Genomic DNA, 14,276 nt, shown 5'->3' with positions numbered 1-14,276 from the left:
TTTGAGAGTCACCACCATTACATACAAACTAAAAAAATACATACATAGGTGTGTAAGCAGCATAATGTTGTTGTTTCTGTCCTGGAAGCAGTTTTCCACTTTACCATTTATCTCGTCCTTTTGTACGATAAAAAAAAAAAGTCCGTATCCACACTCTAAACTGTGTCATTATTTTCCTCCTCTGACACGTGAACTGAAATCAGCGGATTGTAGTGCGAGTGCAAAAACCGATAAGTGGGATCGATAGGCAGGCAGGCTAACAATTCCAAGGAATTGGACTACTGGGAACTAGTTCTCTACAAGAACCAGTTCTCAATTTGTATCCCTGGATGAGATGGTTCACATTTTCAGCCTAATAGATGGAACCAGCAATTAGTGAGCCCAGGAGTTTGACATTAGGGAAAAGAATGGGAAAAGGGGAAAGAAAGAAAGATGTGGAGTGCAGAAGACAGGGATAATTGGAGGGGCAGTAGAGGATGAGGAAGAGGAGGACAAGAGGGGAGGTTTCCCCAGTCCTCACATCAGTAGTTTTGACTAATTGCATACAGCTGAAGCTGTGACACTGAACAGGATGGGTTTTTACAAATGAAAGCACAGAGAGACAAGAGGGGGCAGGAAGTGTTTACGTGTGTCCACAAGAAGGGAATAATCAGGCAGTATGTCTTAGTCAGAGGACACAGAAGTTTCTGCCCAGCAAAACCTCCTGTCCTGTCTGCAGCACCATCCAAGTCTTCACTCTGTGATTGCTTTAGAATCACACAGAAGGTTTAGATTGTGTTTTTTTTCTGTGCAGCGCTGTTGTTGGGGCAACTCACTTTAAATCAGAGTTGAATATCTTGATCTAATAAGATAACCAGATGAATTTCTGTTCCTCTCCGTGTCTAGACTCAAACAGGACGGGAGCATTTTGTGCTAAATTATGATATTTTGTTACCGGAGAATTATCACAGATACAGAACTACACAAAGAAGTCTTCATATTATATGTTACTGTTTATTGTTATTATTGCAAGGCAAAAGACTGAACAGCTAATAAAAGTCTGGAGAGGTCGAGGCTTTCAACCTTTTAAATTCACATGAGTCATAGCTGTCATAACAACTTACACACCTGAGATTGTAGGAACCATTTTGGCACCAAAAGAAATAGATTCTCATTCTGTTATTACTTTATTTTGAACCTTAAGCTTTGATTTGTCTCTTCCATTCTCTCTTTATGCCACTCCTGCTTCATGACCTGCTTCCACTCTCCCTCCTTTGCAGGAGTTTGATCCTGAGGAGTTCTACCACTTGTTGGAAGCAGCTGAAGGCCATGCAAAAGAAGGCCAGGGCATTAAGTCTGACATTCCCCGATACATCATCAGCCAGCTGGGCCTCACCAGGGACCCTCTGGAGGGTAACATCAGCAAAGATCAAATATTTCTTATTTAACTGGTTAACTACTGTCTTTTTCTTTGCCCCCCTCAGTTCCTCTTTCTCCTGGCCATTGATCCTTGTGTCTTGTTGTAGAAATGACTCAGCTCAGCAGCTATGATAGTGGAAACCCAGAAACCCCAGAGACAGATGATTCAGTTGACGTGAGTATACAATGAAGGAGTGTTAAATAGGAATCTGTGAAAGTAGACCAAAAATGTAATCAGTTTAATTGACTTTCATTTTAATCATCTAATCAATTTGAAACAACTTTTCAATCAACTTGTAGATTCAGAAACATACAAAAGGGTGAATTTTACTAATCATTTATGAAAATACAATAAAGTTTTTTTTTTCCAGTGACTAGACGTGGTTCTTCTCTTTGGGTTGAAAACCTTTCATGTTTTTTGAAAACAGCAACCCTGGGGCGCCTCTGTCAGTGCGCCCCAGGGTGGCTGTGGCTACAATGTAGCTTGCCATCACCCGTGTGTGAATGTGTGTGTGAATGGGTGGATGACTGGATGTGTGATGCGCTTTGGGGTCCTTAGGGACTAGTAAAGTGCTATACAAGTACAGGCCATTTACCTTTTTTTTTTTTTTTTTTTGCTTTTGTGTTTCAGACTCGAGTAGCCACAGTCCCAGCAGGATCACCACAGACTAAAGCCAAAACCCCTCGAGAGGAGGACTTTGAAAATATCAAGCTCATCAGTAATGGAGCCTATGGGTACAACAGCATTCAACCCATCTCTCTGTCTGTATTTTTAATATATGTTAAGTTCTTTGTAAAACCTGAATACCTTTCTTGTCCTGTGTAGTGCTGTGTTTCTTGTACGTCACAAGGAGACCAGGCAACGATTTGCTATGAAGAAGATCAACAAGCAGAACTTGATCCTGAGGAACCAGATCCAGCAGGCCTTTGTAGAGCGAGACATACTAACATTTGCTGAGAACCCCTTTGTTGTCTCAATGTTCTGTTCTTTCGAGACCAGGAGACACTTGTGCATGGTGATGGAGTATGTGGAGGGTAAGATAATTACTAGTTGTCATTAGTGGTGGTAGTAGTATTATGTTGTCTAATATTGCAACTGTCATGTGTCATCTATAGGTGGCGACTGTGCCACACTCCTGAAGAATATCGGAGCCTTGCCTGTGGATATGGCTCGTATGTACTTTGCTGAAACTGTCCTCGCCTTAGAATATCTTCACAATTATGGCATCGTGCACAGAGACCTCAAGCCTGACAAGTAAGACTCAGATAACTAAAATAGGGATATCCACATCACACTGTACCATGACTAGACAATACTGCCTGAAGCTGAGTGTTTGGAGCAGTCTGAAGCCTTTTTCACAGTGTTTTTTCACAGTAATTACTTTAACATAATTTGCTCATATGTGTTTTCTTTGTTTATGATTTTGTAGATTATTGTTATTACTAAGGTTAAAAACTAATAGAAATAGTGCACTGTTTTTCCAACATTTGCTGTCTGGACAGAAACTTTCAATTTTCTCTCGTGCAGTCTTCTCATCACATCTATGGGACACATCAAGCTGACGGACTTTGGCCTCTCTAAAATCGGTTTGATGAGTTTGACCACAAATCTGTATGAAGGACACATAGAGAAAGACACCCGAGAGTTCCTGGATAAACAGGTATGAGCTTATTTCTTTTCCTTTTTAGGGCTTATGTATGCATGTTATGACTGACTGAAACTGCACACTCACATCATTCAGAAGTTGTTAGTCAGTGAGCATACCCCTGATTCCTTTCTTAAACTTTGAATTATGTTAGTTTACAAAATGAATTTGATGTTTTATTCCGTATGTATGATAAACTCAGCAGAAAGGTTTTACAGAGACAAAGGCCAAGGGCAGTGTTTGCATGTTTGCATAGTGTTGGCTTCAATTTTCAGACCCAGAAGTTATGCCTGTCTTTTCCTTAACAAAACAGAATAAATACTTTTGTGTGTGTGTTTTTCATGTGCTGAGCTAACGTTCTGCTTTTGCAGGTTTGTGGCACTCCAGAGTACATCGCCCCCGAGGTGATTCTCCGTCAGGGCTACGGCAAGCCGGTGGACTGGTGGGCAATGGGAGTCATCCTGTATGAGTTCCTGGTGGGCTGCGCTCCCTTTTTCGGAGACACTCCAGAGGAGCTCTTTGGTCAGGTTATCAGTGGTGAGTACATCACCTGCTCATAGCTTTTTATTAATGTTGTACTTTGTAAAATTAGGAGTATCCCAATATATAAGGTGCCACAAAGTTGTTGTAGTTCAAAGGGTTTTTAATAATGCAAGAATAATTTACTAAACCAAAGACAAAGGTGGGCAGTAGAGGAGGAGAGTCAGCCAGGCTCCCATAGCTTAATGTGCTCATAAGTGAGCCTCACAGTCGGTGGTTAGTAAGGCTGAAAGAGAAAGAGGGTGAAGGTTAATGATGATCATCACAATAAACAAGAATTGAAGGATAAGAAGAAATACGTGCAGAGTGTAATTTGGCTTTCACTTACATATTTATACTTAATAGATAAAAACATATAATACACATTAATCTATCAATCCATCACTAGGGATGGGCATTGATTAGACTTTAGCAATTTCGGTTCCTTTCCGATTCTCTCTATGAACACAAAGTCAGTAACACAAATTACAGTTAAAAAGCAGCACAAAGACGTGATCGCCACAGTGATTCTGCTTTAGAAATAATAAAGGTTTTTAACCCTTTAAACCCTTTGTGTAGTTACTGGTCTAATAACGGTGTCGCTTTGTAATCAGAATAATAAACATTTGAGCCTGCTGACTCCCAGCCTCAGCGAGAACAGCAGACTTCTTCAGAAATGTTTAGATGCAGCTCTGCAATAAAGGAGCCCAGGCTTCTCTGCAAGGACTAAAATCAATTGTGATTTCTGCTGTGTTCCTTTCCCCTTTTGAATTCCCTTAGATGATAGGCCTAATCAATAATCATAAACCTGTATTGATCGCACTGTCTCTTTTCTTGTCTTCTGCCCACATTAATACAAAGTGGTGATAGAGGGCTGTCATGAAAGACGTGACTCTTGATTGATCTATACTTTTAGTGTTTTCCAGGTTAGTGCTCAGAGTTAGTGTCGTTATTGTTGCAAACAGGAATGAATCAGAATCAGAATACTTTATTGATCCCTACGGGAAATTATTTTGGTTACAGTGCTCCAGTACAAACAGTAACAAAGAGAGACAGCATCTATCTATCTATCTATCTATCTATCTATCTATCTATCTATCTATCTCTCTCTCTCTCTCTCTCTCTCTCTCTCTCTCTCTCTCTCCCTATCTCTCTCTCTCTCCCTATCTCTCTCTCTCTCTATCTCTCTCTCTCTCTATCTCCCTATCTCTCTCTCTCTCTATCTATCTCTCTCTCTATCTCTATCTCTCTCTCTATCTCTCTCTCTATCTCTATAGATAGAGAGATCGATATATATATATATATATATATATATATATATATATATATATATATATATATATATATATATATATATATATATATATATATATATATATATATATATTGATAAATAGCTGAATAAGAAAGAAGAGCATGTGCAAAAAGGGTGTAGCTATTGCAGTAAACAGTGTGTTAAGTGGAGGAGTTGTACAATGAGATGGCCACAGGCAGGAGTGATTTCCTGTGTTGTTCAGTGGTGCTTTTTGGTAATCTCAGTCTCTCACTGAACGTGCTCCTGTGACTGACCAGCGTGTCATGGAGTGGGTGGGAGGTGTTATCCAACATTGTTGAATAATGTTGGTTGACTGGTAGACAAAAGTCTGAGAATCGAGGGAATTTGATCTTTTTTGTTTGTTTGTTTGTTTTCTTAAATGAATACAGACTAATTTCAGTAAGATCAAAGTGTTGTGTGCATGTCTTTGTGCTGTGCTAGATGAGATCATCTGGCCTGAGGGGGATGAAGCTCTGCCTCAGGATGCACAGGACCTTATTTCCAAGCTGCTAAGACAAAATCCTCTGGAGAGACTGGGCACAGGTAATGCACTGTAAAACAACTCTTACCAAAAGAGTTTTTCAAGAATTAGATAAACATTACCACAAAGAAGTGCTACACTAAGATAAGACAAGACAAAACATAGAAATTTATGTGACCATAGGAGTGTGCTGGTATGCCTGTGTGAATTATTTAAACAGATTTTTATTTTGACCTTGGCAGTGTGTCAGTAAAACTGCTTTGGTTGCTGAACCTTCAAAGAAATCAGTAGCGTTGCCTTTGCCGCTGTGTGAAATTGCAATATTGTGTTGGAACCCATTCATCTCAACTCCCTTATCATTTTAGTCATGTAGAAATAACTGTTACTACACATGTTGCTGCATGCACATATTCAACTCTTCAATAAATAATCCAGGATTTGAAGGTGACAGAAAGTATAAGATTTATCTGACATTGTATTTCGTGCTGAAGTTCTCCATTTCACATATAAAAAGGACTTTGAGCAAGAGAAGACGGCATCAGGGTCTAGCTTTATCTTTATTTAATTTGCACAGTCAAAAGTTTGGACACACCTTCTCATGTAATGGTTTTGCTTTGTTTTCACTGCTTTCTACATTGTAGATACAGCCACCAGCCTTTGCCACGCTTTGCTTTTTTGACAGCGCTGCAAACCCTTGGCCTTCTCTCAGTGACTTTCGTGATGTAGTCACCTGAAAGGGTTTTCACTTCACAAGTGTTCCTTGTCAGGGTTCATTTGTAGAGTTTAACTACTGTTAGAACTCATATTATGGCAAGAACCAATCAACTAAATAAAGAGAAACGACAGTCCATCATCACCAACATCACATCAGATTAGAGCCCAAATAAATGCCACACAGAGTTCCGGTAGCAGACACATCTTCACATCAACTGTTCAGAGGAGACTGCCCAGATCAGGCCTTTATGGTCAAATAGCTGCTAAGAAACCACTACTTAGGAAAAGCAACAAGCAGAATAGATTTGTTTGCGCCAAGAAACACAAGGAATGAACATTAGACCAGTGGAAATCTGTGCTTTGGTCTGATGAGGCCAAATGTGAGAGCTTTGGTTCCACTCACCGTGTCTTTGAGCGACGCAGAAAAGGTGAACGGATGGTCTCTACATGCATGCTTCCCACCGTAAAGCATGCAGGAGGAGGTGTGATGGTGTGGGGGTGCTTTGCTGACAACACTGTTGGGGATTTATTCAAAATTGAATGGCTCAGTGAACCAGCATGGCTACCACAGCATCCTGCAGCAACATCCCATTCCTGTTTAGTTGGACCATCATTTATGTTTTAACAGGACAATGACCCCAAACACACCTCCAGGCTGTGTAAGGGCTATTTTACCAAGAAGTAGAGTGATGGAGTGCTGCGCCAGATGGCCTGGTCTCCTCAGTCACCTGACCTAAGCCCAATTGAGATGGTTTAGGATGAGACGGACCGCAGAGTGAAGGGAAAGGGGCCAACAAGTGCTCAGCATCTCTGTGAACTCCTTCAAGACTGTTGGAAAACCATTTCAGGTGACTTCCTCATGAAGCTCATCGAAAGAATGCCAAGAGTGTGAAAAACAGAAATCAAAGCAAAGGGAGAAGATGTGTCCAAACTTCTGACTGGTAGTATATAGTGAAAAACTTTTTTTGGAATGTAATTCTCTTTCTTCCCATGTTTCAGAGGCCTTTTGTGTTCCGCATCACTGTCTTTGGCTTTTTTGGAGATGTTCAGTTAGACCCTGTCAGCATGCGTTCTGCTAACTTGTAGGTTGTTCTTTGATGCTTGTGTTCCCCACTCCACCTCCACCCCCATCACCTACCCACCATATCTATCTCAATCCTTTCTATCTTCTCTTTAATTTTTCAACTCCACAGGAAGTGCCTTTGAGGTGAAGCAGCACCAATTCTTCACAGATCTGGACTGGAACAGCCTGCTAAGACAGAAAGCCGAGTTCATCCCCCAACTGGAGTCAGAGGATGACACCAGTTACTTTGACAGTATGTCTGCCAGTGCCTTACAGAGATTGTTCACTGTTTGAAAGTCATGTCGTCACAATCAACATGTGTCTGTCTTAGCTCGTTCTGATCGCTACCACCACGTGGATTCAGAGGAGGAGGAAGATACCAATGATGAAGAACACGTGGAGATACGACAATTCTCCTCCTGTTCGCCTCGCTTCAGCAAGGTACACATTGACTCATCCATGTCTTGTACTTTTAAATCAGCTGAATCTTTATTTGGAAGGTTATGCTCAGTAAATAAGCCAAAACCCTCAAATGACAGATATCAGTGAAATAAATGACCTTCTGATAATTTAATATTAGATACTAACATATTTTTGATTGTTTTAGTGTGTTTGAACTGATACACTTGGAGGATATTCTTAATGCCAGGGCAGCTTACCATTTGATCCTGAGGACCATCAAAAATAGTGGCATTACATATATATTCAGAGTCAGAAAGGATTAAGAGTCTCTGCTCTAAAGATGATGTCTGATGCAGAGAAATGTTTTTATAGGTGTACAGCAGCATGGAACGTTTGTCTCTGCATGAGGAAAAGAGGACACCTCCTCCCACCAAACGCAGCCTCAGTGAGGAAGGAGGAGATCGCATCGACAGCCTGAGTGGACTCAAGTCCAGAGATCGATCTTGGATGGTGGGATCTCCGGAGATGTGAGTTCATCTACAAAAAAGACAACAGATATTTCTCAGCAGACATGTCTGTGCAAATCCACATTGGGTATTTGTGGGTGAGCTGTGGGGTTGTGTGGTCTTGTTGACAAAAACCCGCGTGGGCCCCGGGCGTGCTCATGGTCCATAGCAGTTTTGCCCTTTTGTGGCTTCAGTAGGGAAACCCACACATAAACAATGGGCATACTGTGGGTATGTCCCACTGTCGTCCAGTTAGGCCCCACATTTCATGCCAGTTCTTGTGGCCACAGTGGGCTGTGGGCCATATGTATTTACCCAAATTTCCCCTGCATGCCCCAAGTGAGCATGTTTGCTGGTTTATGTACTTTTTGCTTCATTTCTAGTTAAAAATTATTATGATGATGATGTTGTCAGCTTTATTTAGTAGCTGTTCATGTGTTTGTTCTGTCCTTCACCTTTACAGCCTGCGGAAGCGTTTGTCAGTCTCTGAGTCTTCCCACACAGAGAGCGATTCAAGCCCGCCCCTGACAGTCAGGAGACGCTGCTGCTCTGCTATCATTGAGATGCCGCGCTTTGCTATCTCTTCTGAGGAGGAAGGAGGCCAAGGGCAAGGTAAAGAAAGGCTAGCTCTGATAAACTGAAATAACCAAATTTCAGGGCAAAACTGTCCTTCAGCACAGTCTACAAACAACTGCCTAGAAGTTGTTGCTGAAGTTTTTAATTTTTACCAGTACCTGCATTTACCTGCCACAAAATTCCCCAGTTTCTTATGATAAATATTCTGTATCTGTCAGGCTCTTTCATGTGCATGTCCAGTACACATAGCACAGCAAGTAGCTCAGCCCAAAAGAAGTTACTCATAAATGTTTTATTTTCTTTTTTCAAAAAGATGTAATGAGATATAATAAGTTGTAACTTATTTGTGCCTCTAATTTGCTGATTTCTAAGGTGCACTTGGAAGTCGAAAGAGTCCCAGCCTGCTTGGCCCAAATGCAGTCAGGGGCCTGCGATGTGATGAGCTGCCCCTCGCCATCCCAGAGCTTCCAGTGGAAAGAGAGCTGAAGCTCGACGAGTCTCCCACCACACCAAGCTCCACCTCCAGCCAACTGAGCAAAGCCACACTCACTCGTCAGTGTAGTTTATACACCTTATATACTAAGATAAAAATGTTAATGCTAATAGTACTAATGTGGTTTTGTTGTTTTTAGGGGGATTAAATGGGTCACATGAAAAAGTTACAAATGTGAAGATGAATATGAACGTAAAAGATTGTTGCCACATCTTTTAAAGCTTTCAGATCTGACCTAATTTGCTACTTTTCGTGTTATTCCTCAATTTTCCCATGTGAATACAGCAGGCAGTTCAGGCGATGCGTGTGAACGTGCCAACAGCAGTAACGGTGCTGCCAGCGGAGGTGCCAAAGCTGCAGCAGACAGCGACTCTCCCTCCATTCCAAAGGCCATCAGTGACCTGGCAGCTCGTAGGGCTCGCCATCGCATGCTGTCTGGAGATGCAGACAGACACGCAACAACCAGGCCACTCAACAAGGTCATCAAGTCGGCCTCGGCTACAACGCTGTCGCTCATGATTCCTGCAGGTACTTTCAAACATTCAAAAAATTAGGTTCTTAAAACCAAAAACACAACATGAACAGCATTAACTTGGCCATAGTATTTTGAATTATTGTGGACAGCTGCTGTCCTTTGCACTGGAGTAGAATGAATCTGCAACCATGCTACATGAAATCAGCTATAATCTGTCATGTTTTGTTCTTTGTGTGGTTTTTGTGTTTTGTTCTGGGTTTTTTATTTTGGTTTTTTTGAAAGACCATCATGGCGCCTCGCCATTGGCCAGCCCGATGTCTCCCCACTCACTGTCATCCAATCCATCATCACGAGACTCTTCACCAAGCCGGGACCTGTCTCCAGCTGTGACTAATGTCAAACCTGCCATCATCATCCACAGAGCTGGAAAGAAGTATGGCTTTACTCTGAGAGCCATCCGAGTGTACATGGGTGACTCTGACATCTACACTGTACATCACATGGTCTGGGTGAGTGTCGCACCAGATTTAGTAATGATACTGATGATAGGTACCATATGTTTAAAAAAAAACAAACAAACTGGTGACAGCAGATAGCTGCCCCTGACTGATTCTGGTCTTCCCTAAGGCTTCTTCCTGTTAAAAGGGAGTTGTTTTCTCCCTGCTGTCACCAGGTTTTTGCCCATTAGCTTTTTGTCTGATTGCTGGGCTTTATTTTCAAATACTGCAGGGTCTTGACCTATACCATAAAGTGTGTTAAGACGACTGTTGTTGTAAATTTGTGATATATATTGAATTAAAAACCGTGGACTATAGGACAAAAGGATAAAGCTAAAGCTACACCGGGTGTATAAAATGTCAGTTAAATACAGAATGTAATGATTTGTAAGCCATTGCTTTTAAGGATATGAAGGAAAGTAAACTTGATAAAGTATATCAAGTAAAACAAACACATCAGCAGATGAATGGCTACTCGTTTTTGAAACTGCCAGCAGGACATTTAAAAATAGTTGTGGCAGGGACACATTTAGGCTTGTTTGGTAATTCTCTCTTTAAGTGAAATTCTGTAAGTGTTTGGAAACTGGAATGAAGTTGTTCTGAAAGCTAAATGTTTTCCATTTTCTTACTTGATAGAATATTTCAGGTGTTCAACATTTAGTGCCCCCCTTTATTGTGTTTGTCTTTATAAATGTTTGTAGTTGACAGGTCTGGGCTGCAGGCAGGCAGCCCAGATGCAGCCCAGCTGCATCTGCAGCTTTATTACAATATAGTCATAAAGTCATGTTTGTGTTGATGAAATAAACAAGGTCTTCCTTGAAAGGTAAAATACATTGCTTCAAAATCTGTATACATTGCAGCAGCCTTCACAGATGTTAGAAACTACCCATCCTATGTGCACTAATGTACCCCAACTGGCTTTCAGCTGCTTGCAGATAACAAGCTTGGTCTGTCTCTGCTACAGGACAGACCAATCAGGTTTGCAAGACAATTTTTAAGTTTTCATTGGTGAGCGCTCAGGATAGTTTTGAACTTTTCCTCTTAAATTGGCGTGGGCTCAGAGAAGGTAGCTCCTTTTCTGGATCGTATTTGTTTGTTGTGTGCATAGCAGAGTTTTAACTAACGTTTGTGGATGCAGCTGCTATTTTCACCGAGATATCTGAAAACAAATTTGTATCAGATTTAACAATAAAAATTAGTTTTTTTGTTTTAAGCTGTTAAACTATTTGGCCAAACTGTCTTTCATGTGTGGTAGCTCTTCCCCATTATCACATCTGTTTTAACAGATGTCTGTGAAAGGACTCTTTAATAGTATCACTGTGTTTGCAGGTTTCTTGTTGTTTGACAGAAGGTGGCAGTAATAGTACTTTTTTTGTTCACTTTCTCCCTCCTCTTTTTGTCCCCTTACACTCGTCTAACTCTCTGCTCACTGCCAGCATGTGGAGGAAGGGGGACCGGCCCACGAGGCAGGGCTCAGAGAGGGTGACCTGATCACCCATGTTAATGGAGAGACGGTCCATGGCCTGGTTCACACAGAGGTAGTGGAGCTTATTCTAAAGGTACGGGATCACAACCTTTTGTACTTTTTCAACGGACAGCAAAAATATCAGTCTTCTCCTTCTGTTTGTGTTCTTTCTGTTTGAATCGATTCTTCGCAAAATAAAGATATGAGTCAAGCTGATAAAAATTCTGTGACCTTGCATGTGGTAACAGAATTTTACCACCATACACATGTTGAGAAGTCAGACCTTTTGACTTCTCAACTCATACACACAACTTTAAATGTTTTGTAAAGATATCTTTTTCTGAAAGTAAGAAATGTTTCTATTGCTTGGTCGTCACTCAGAGTGGTGCCAAAGTGTCCATCTCTGCAACCCCGTTTGAGAACACGTCCATCAAAGTCGGCCCTGCTCGAAAGACTACCCACAAATCCAAGATGGCAAGACGAAATAAGAAAACCAAGAACAAGGAGGGACAGGACAGGTGGGAAATATACAAACACAAGTCGAGCAATAACAAGCGTGCTTGTGCAAAGAATTCTTGAACAATCTTAGGAGTTTGTTGGACCAGTTGGACTTGTTTCAGTTTGTTGAAGACATTTCACCTCTGATCCAAGAAGCTTCTTTGGTTTAAAAACAGTTCCAGAACAGGGATGTTGCGACAATGACAGTGGGGCTCTTCACCTTTTGCCCTTTGATCAGTGGTTGTTGATCAATGTTCGTGACAATTTGCATATTAATGATCAAGGAACGGACCTCACAGCTCATTGTTCGTCAGTGGTGTTAGTTTCAGTCATTGTACAAATGTACTGTTTATAAGATTGGGGAAACCTGCAGTCTGCTGAGACTGAAGAAGTCACTTGGATGAGTGACAAAATGTTTCTCCCACTGAAAACACTATGTCCAAATGAGCAGAATCCACCTTTTGGAATTTACTTACCAGGATGATTGAGCATGGATCAATGCTTATTACCTTTTGCTTTTTTATAACTAAAAATCAGGTTGGATGAGAGTTTAAATGTCTTCAACAAACATAAAGAAATCCAGTTACCTCCTCTTTAAGCTCCTAAGACCATGACTTTTATGACTGAGAACCTACACAGACAGTTCTTGATCAATTAATTGTTTCACCTCCCACAGTAAGAAGAGGACATCTCTTTTCCGGAAAATCACCAAACAGGCATCTCTCCTCCACACTAGCCGCAGTCTGTCCTCTTTAAACCGCTCACTGTCATCAGGGGAAAGTGGCCCCGGCTCACCAACACACAATCTGTCACCTCGGAGCCCAACACAGGGCTACAGGTCCACACCAGACTCCACGCATTCAGGTGAGACACACATTTGGAAAGTTTTTTGGTTTTTTTTTAATCTGTGTGTGTATGTCTGTTTTTTGTTTTGTTTTGTTTACATGTGCAAAACACACATTCAAAATAAAACAAATCATATTTGGTATATCTCTGCTACATTATTGTTCTTCCTTTATACCCCACAGTGGGTGGGAACTCTTCCCAGAGCAGTTCACCCAGCTCGAGCGTCCCAAACTCTCCAGCAAGCTCCGGCCACATTCGACCCAGCTCCTTACATGGACTTGCACCAAAGCTCCAGCGCCAGTACCGCTCCCCTCGGCGCAAGTCAGCTGGCAACATTCCCCTCTCCCCTCTGGCCCGTACACCTTCTCCCACCCCTCAGAGCAGCTCTCCTCAGCGCTCTCCTTCACCACTCTCCAGCCACACTCTTGGCCAGTCTGCCATGGGTCAGTCATTCCCTGTGAAGCTCCACTCCTCTCCTCCTCTGGTGAGGCAGATATCCAGACCCAAGAGTGCAGAGCCTCCACGTTCTCCGCTCCTCAAGAGGGTGCAGTCAGCTGAGAAACTAGCAGCCTCTCTCACCAACTCTCCTTCATCTTCGGGCATGGCAGCAGCAGCAGAGAAGAAGCTGGCAGTTGGAGCAGCTGTGGGGAGCCGTAAACACAGCCTGGACATCTCGCATTCTGAGTTTAAGAAGGAGATTCTGCAGAGGGAGCCGAGCTTACAGAGCCTCCAGGTAGATACTGCCTTCACACAAAGTTGGGTCGAATAATAGACTCATAATAATGAGAGTTTATTTAGGACATGCAAGTATTATGGTTCTTACATTTGGAAATACATCTGCTGTGGGGGAGATAAAAAGTTTTTATTTTAATATAACAAATAGGCAATGAGATCCAAAATGTAAAGAAGAAGTCTTCTTGTGTGTGTGTGTGTGTGTGTGTGTGTGTGTGTGTGTGTGTGTGTGTGTGTGTGTGTGTGTGTGTGTGTGTGTGTAATTGTTCACACAAGTAAAACATCATCAGAAAAAAATGGCATGAAAACCTCAATATAATTTAATAAAACTGGATAAATAAGAGAAAACTGTGTAGGACTTATTGTTCCCAAATGGTAACTAAGTTAAAGCTAAAATAAAATGTGTATAAACTGGTGATGAAATGTTGTAGCTCTACTGAGCTTTGCTTCTTCTGTGGGGTTTCAGATTGCTTTTTTTTCTTAGACACAAGCAGAGAAAGTTTTATTGCAGAGGTTGTATTATATACCAGCACAGTCAAGCCCGTAACCTAGTTTAGCTTTCCCCAAAACACATTATTGTTGAACATAGCACATTGCAGAAATCGATTAAATTCTAACAGTGGAATCCACAACACTGTCATTTTTTAGCT

General features: G+C 41.6%; 1 protein-coding gene across 13 annotated transcripts in view; it reads left to right on the top strand.

Annotated features, from left to right (window-relative positions):
- Positions 1-14,276, top strand: part of mast2 (microtubule associated serine/threonine kinase 2) — a 146,844-nt gene that overhangs the window by 126,920 nt on the left and 5,648 nt on the right. For 12 of the 13 annotated variants that reach the window (XM_085138328.1, XM_085138331.1, XM_085138329.1 and 9 more), the window contains 19 exons: positions 1,260-1,392; positions 1,506-1,573; positions 2,030-2,133; positions 2,225-2,433; positions 2,515-2,653; positions 2,927-3,059; positions 3,416-3,581; positions 5,320-5,421; positions 7,267-7,389; positions 7,468-7,577; positions 7,911-8,065; positions 8,508-8,656; positions 8,993-9,172; positions 9,399-9,641; positions 9,871-10,097; positions 11,522-11,644; positions 11,932-12,068; positions 12,725-12,912; positions 13,077-13,627. In XM_085138328.1, coding sequence (XP_084994454.1) covers positions 1,260-1,392; positions 1,506-1,573; positions 2,030-2,133; positions 2,225-2,433; positions 2,515-2,653; positions 2,927-3,059; positions 3,416-3,581; positions 5,320-5,421; positions 7,267-7,389; positions 7,468-7,577; positions 7,911-8,065; positions 8,508-8,656; positions 8,993-9,172; positions 9,399-9,641; positions 9,871-10,097; positions 11,522-11,644; positions 11,932-12,068; positions 12,725-12,912; positions 13,077-13,627 — 3,240 coding nt within the window. The remainder of the gene's footprint in view (positions 1-1,259; positions 1,393-1,505; positions 1,574-2,029; positions 2,134-2,224; positions 2,434-2,514; positions 2,654-2,926; positions 3,060-3,415; positions 3,582-5,319; positions 5,422-7,266; positions 7,390-7,467; positions 7,578-7,910; positions 8,066-8,507; positions 8,657-8,992; positions 9,173-9,398; positions 9,642-9,870; positions 10,098-11,521; positions 11,645-11,931; positions 12,069-12,724; positions 12,913-13,076; positions 13,628-14,276) is intronic. The other variant, XM_085138327.1, reaches the window with a different exon arrangement.

This window comes from Neolamprologus multifasciatus, chromosome 17 (genome assembly GCF_963576455.1).
Source record: "Neolamprologus multifasciatus chromosome 17, fNeoMul1.2, whole genome shotgun sequence".
NCBI lineage: Eukaryota > Metazoa > Chordata > Actinopteri > Cichliformes > Cichlidae > Neolamprologus > Neolamprologus multifasciatus.
This window is presented reverse-complemented; position numbering and strand designations above follow the sequence as displayed.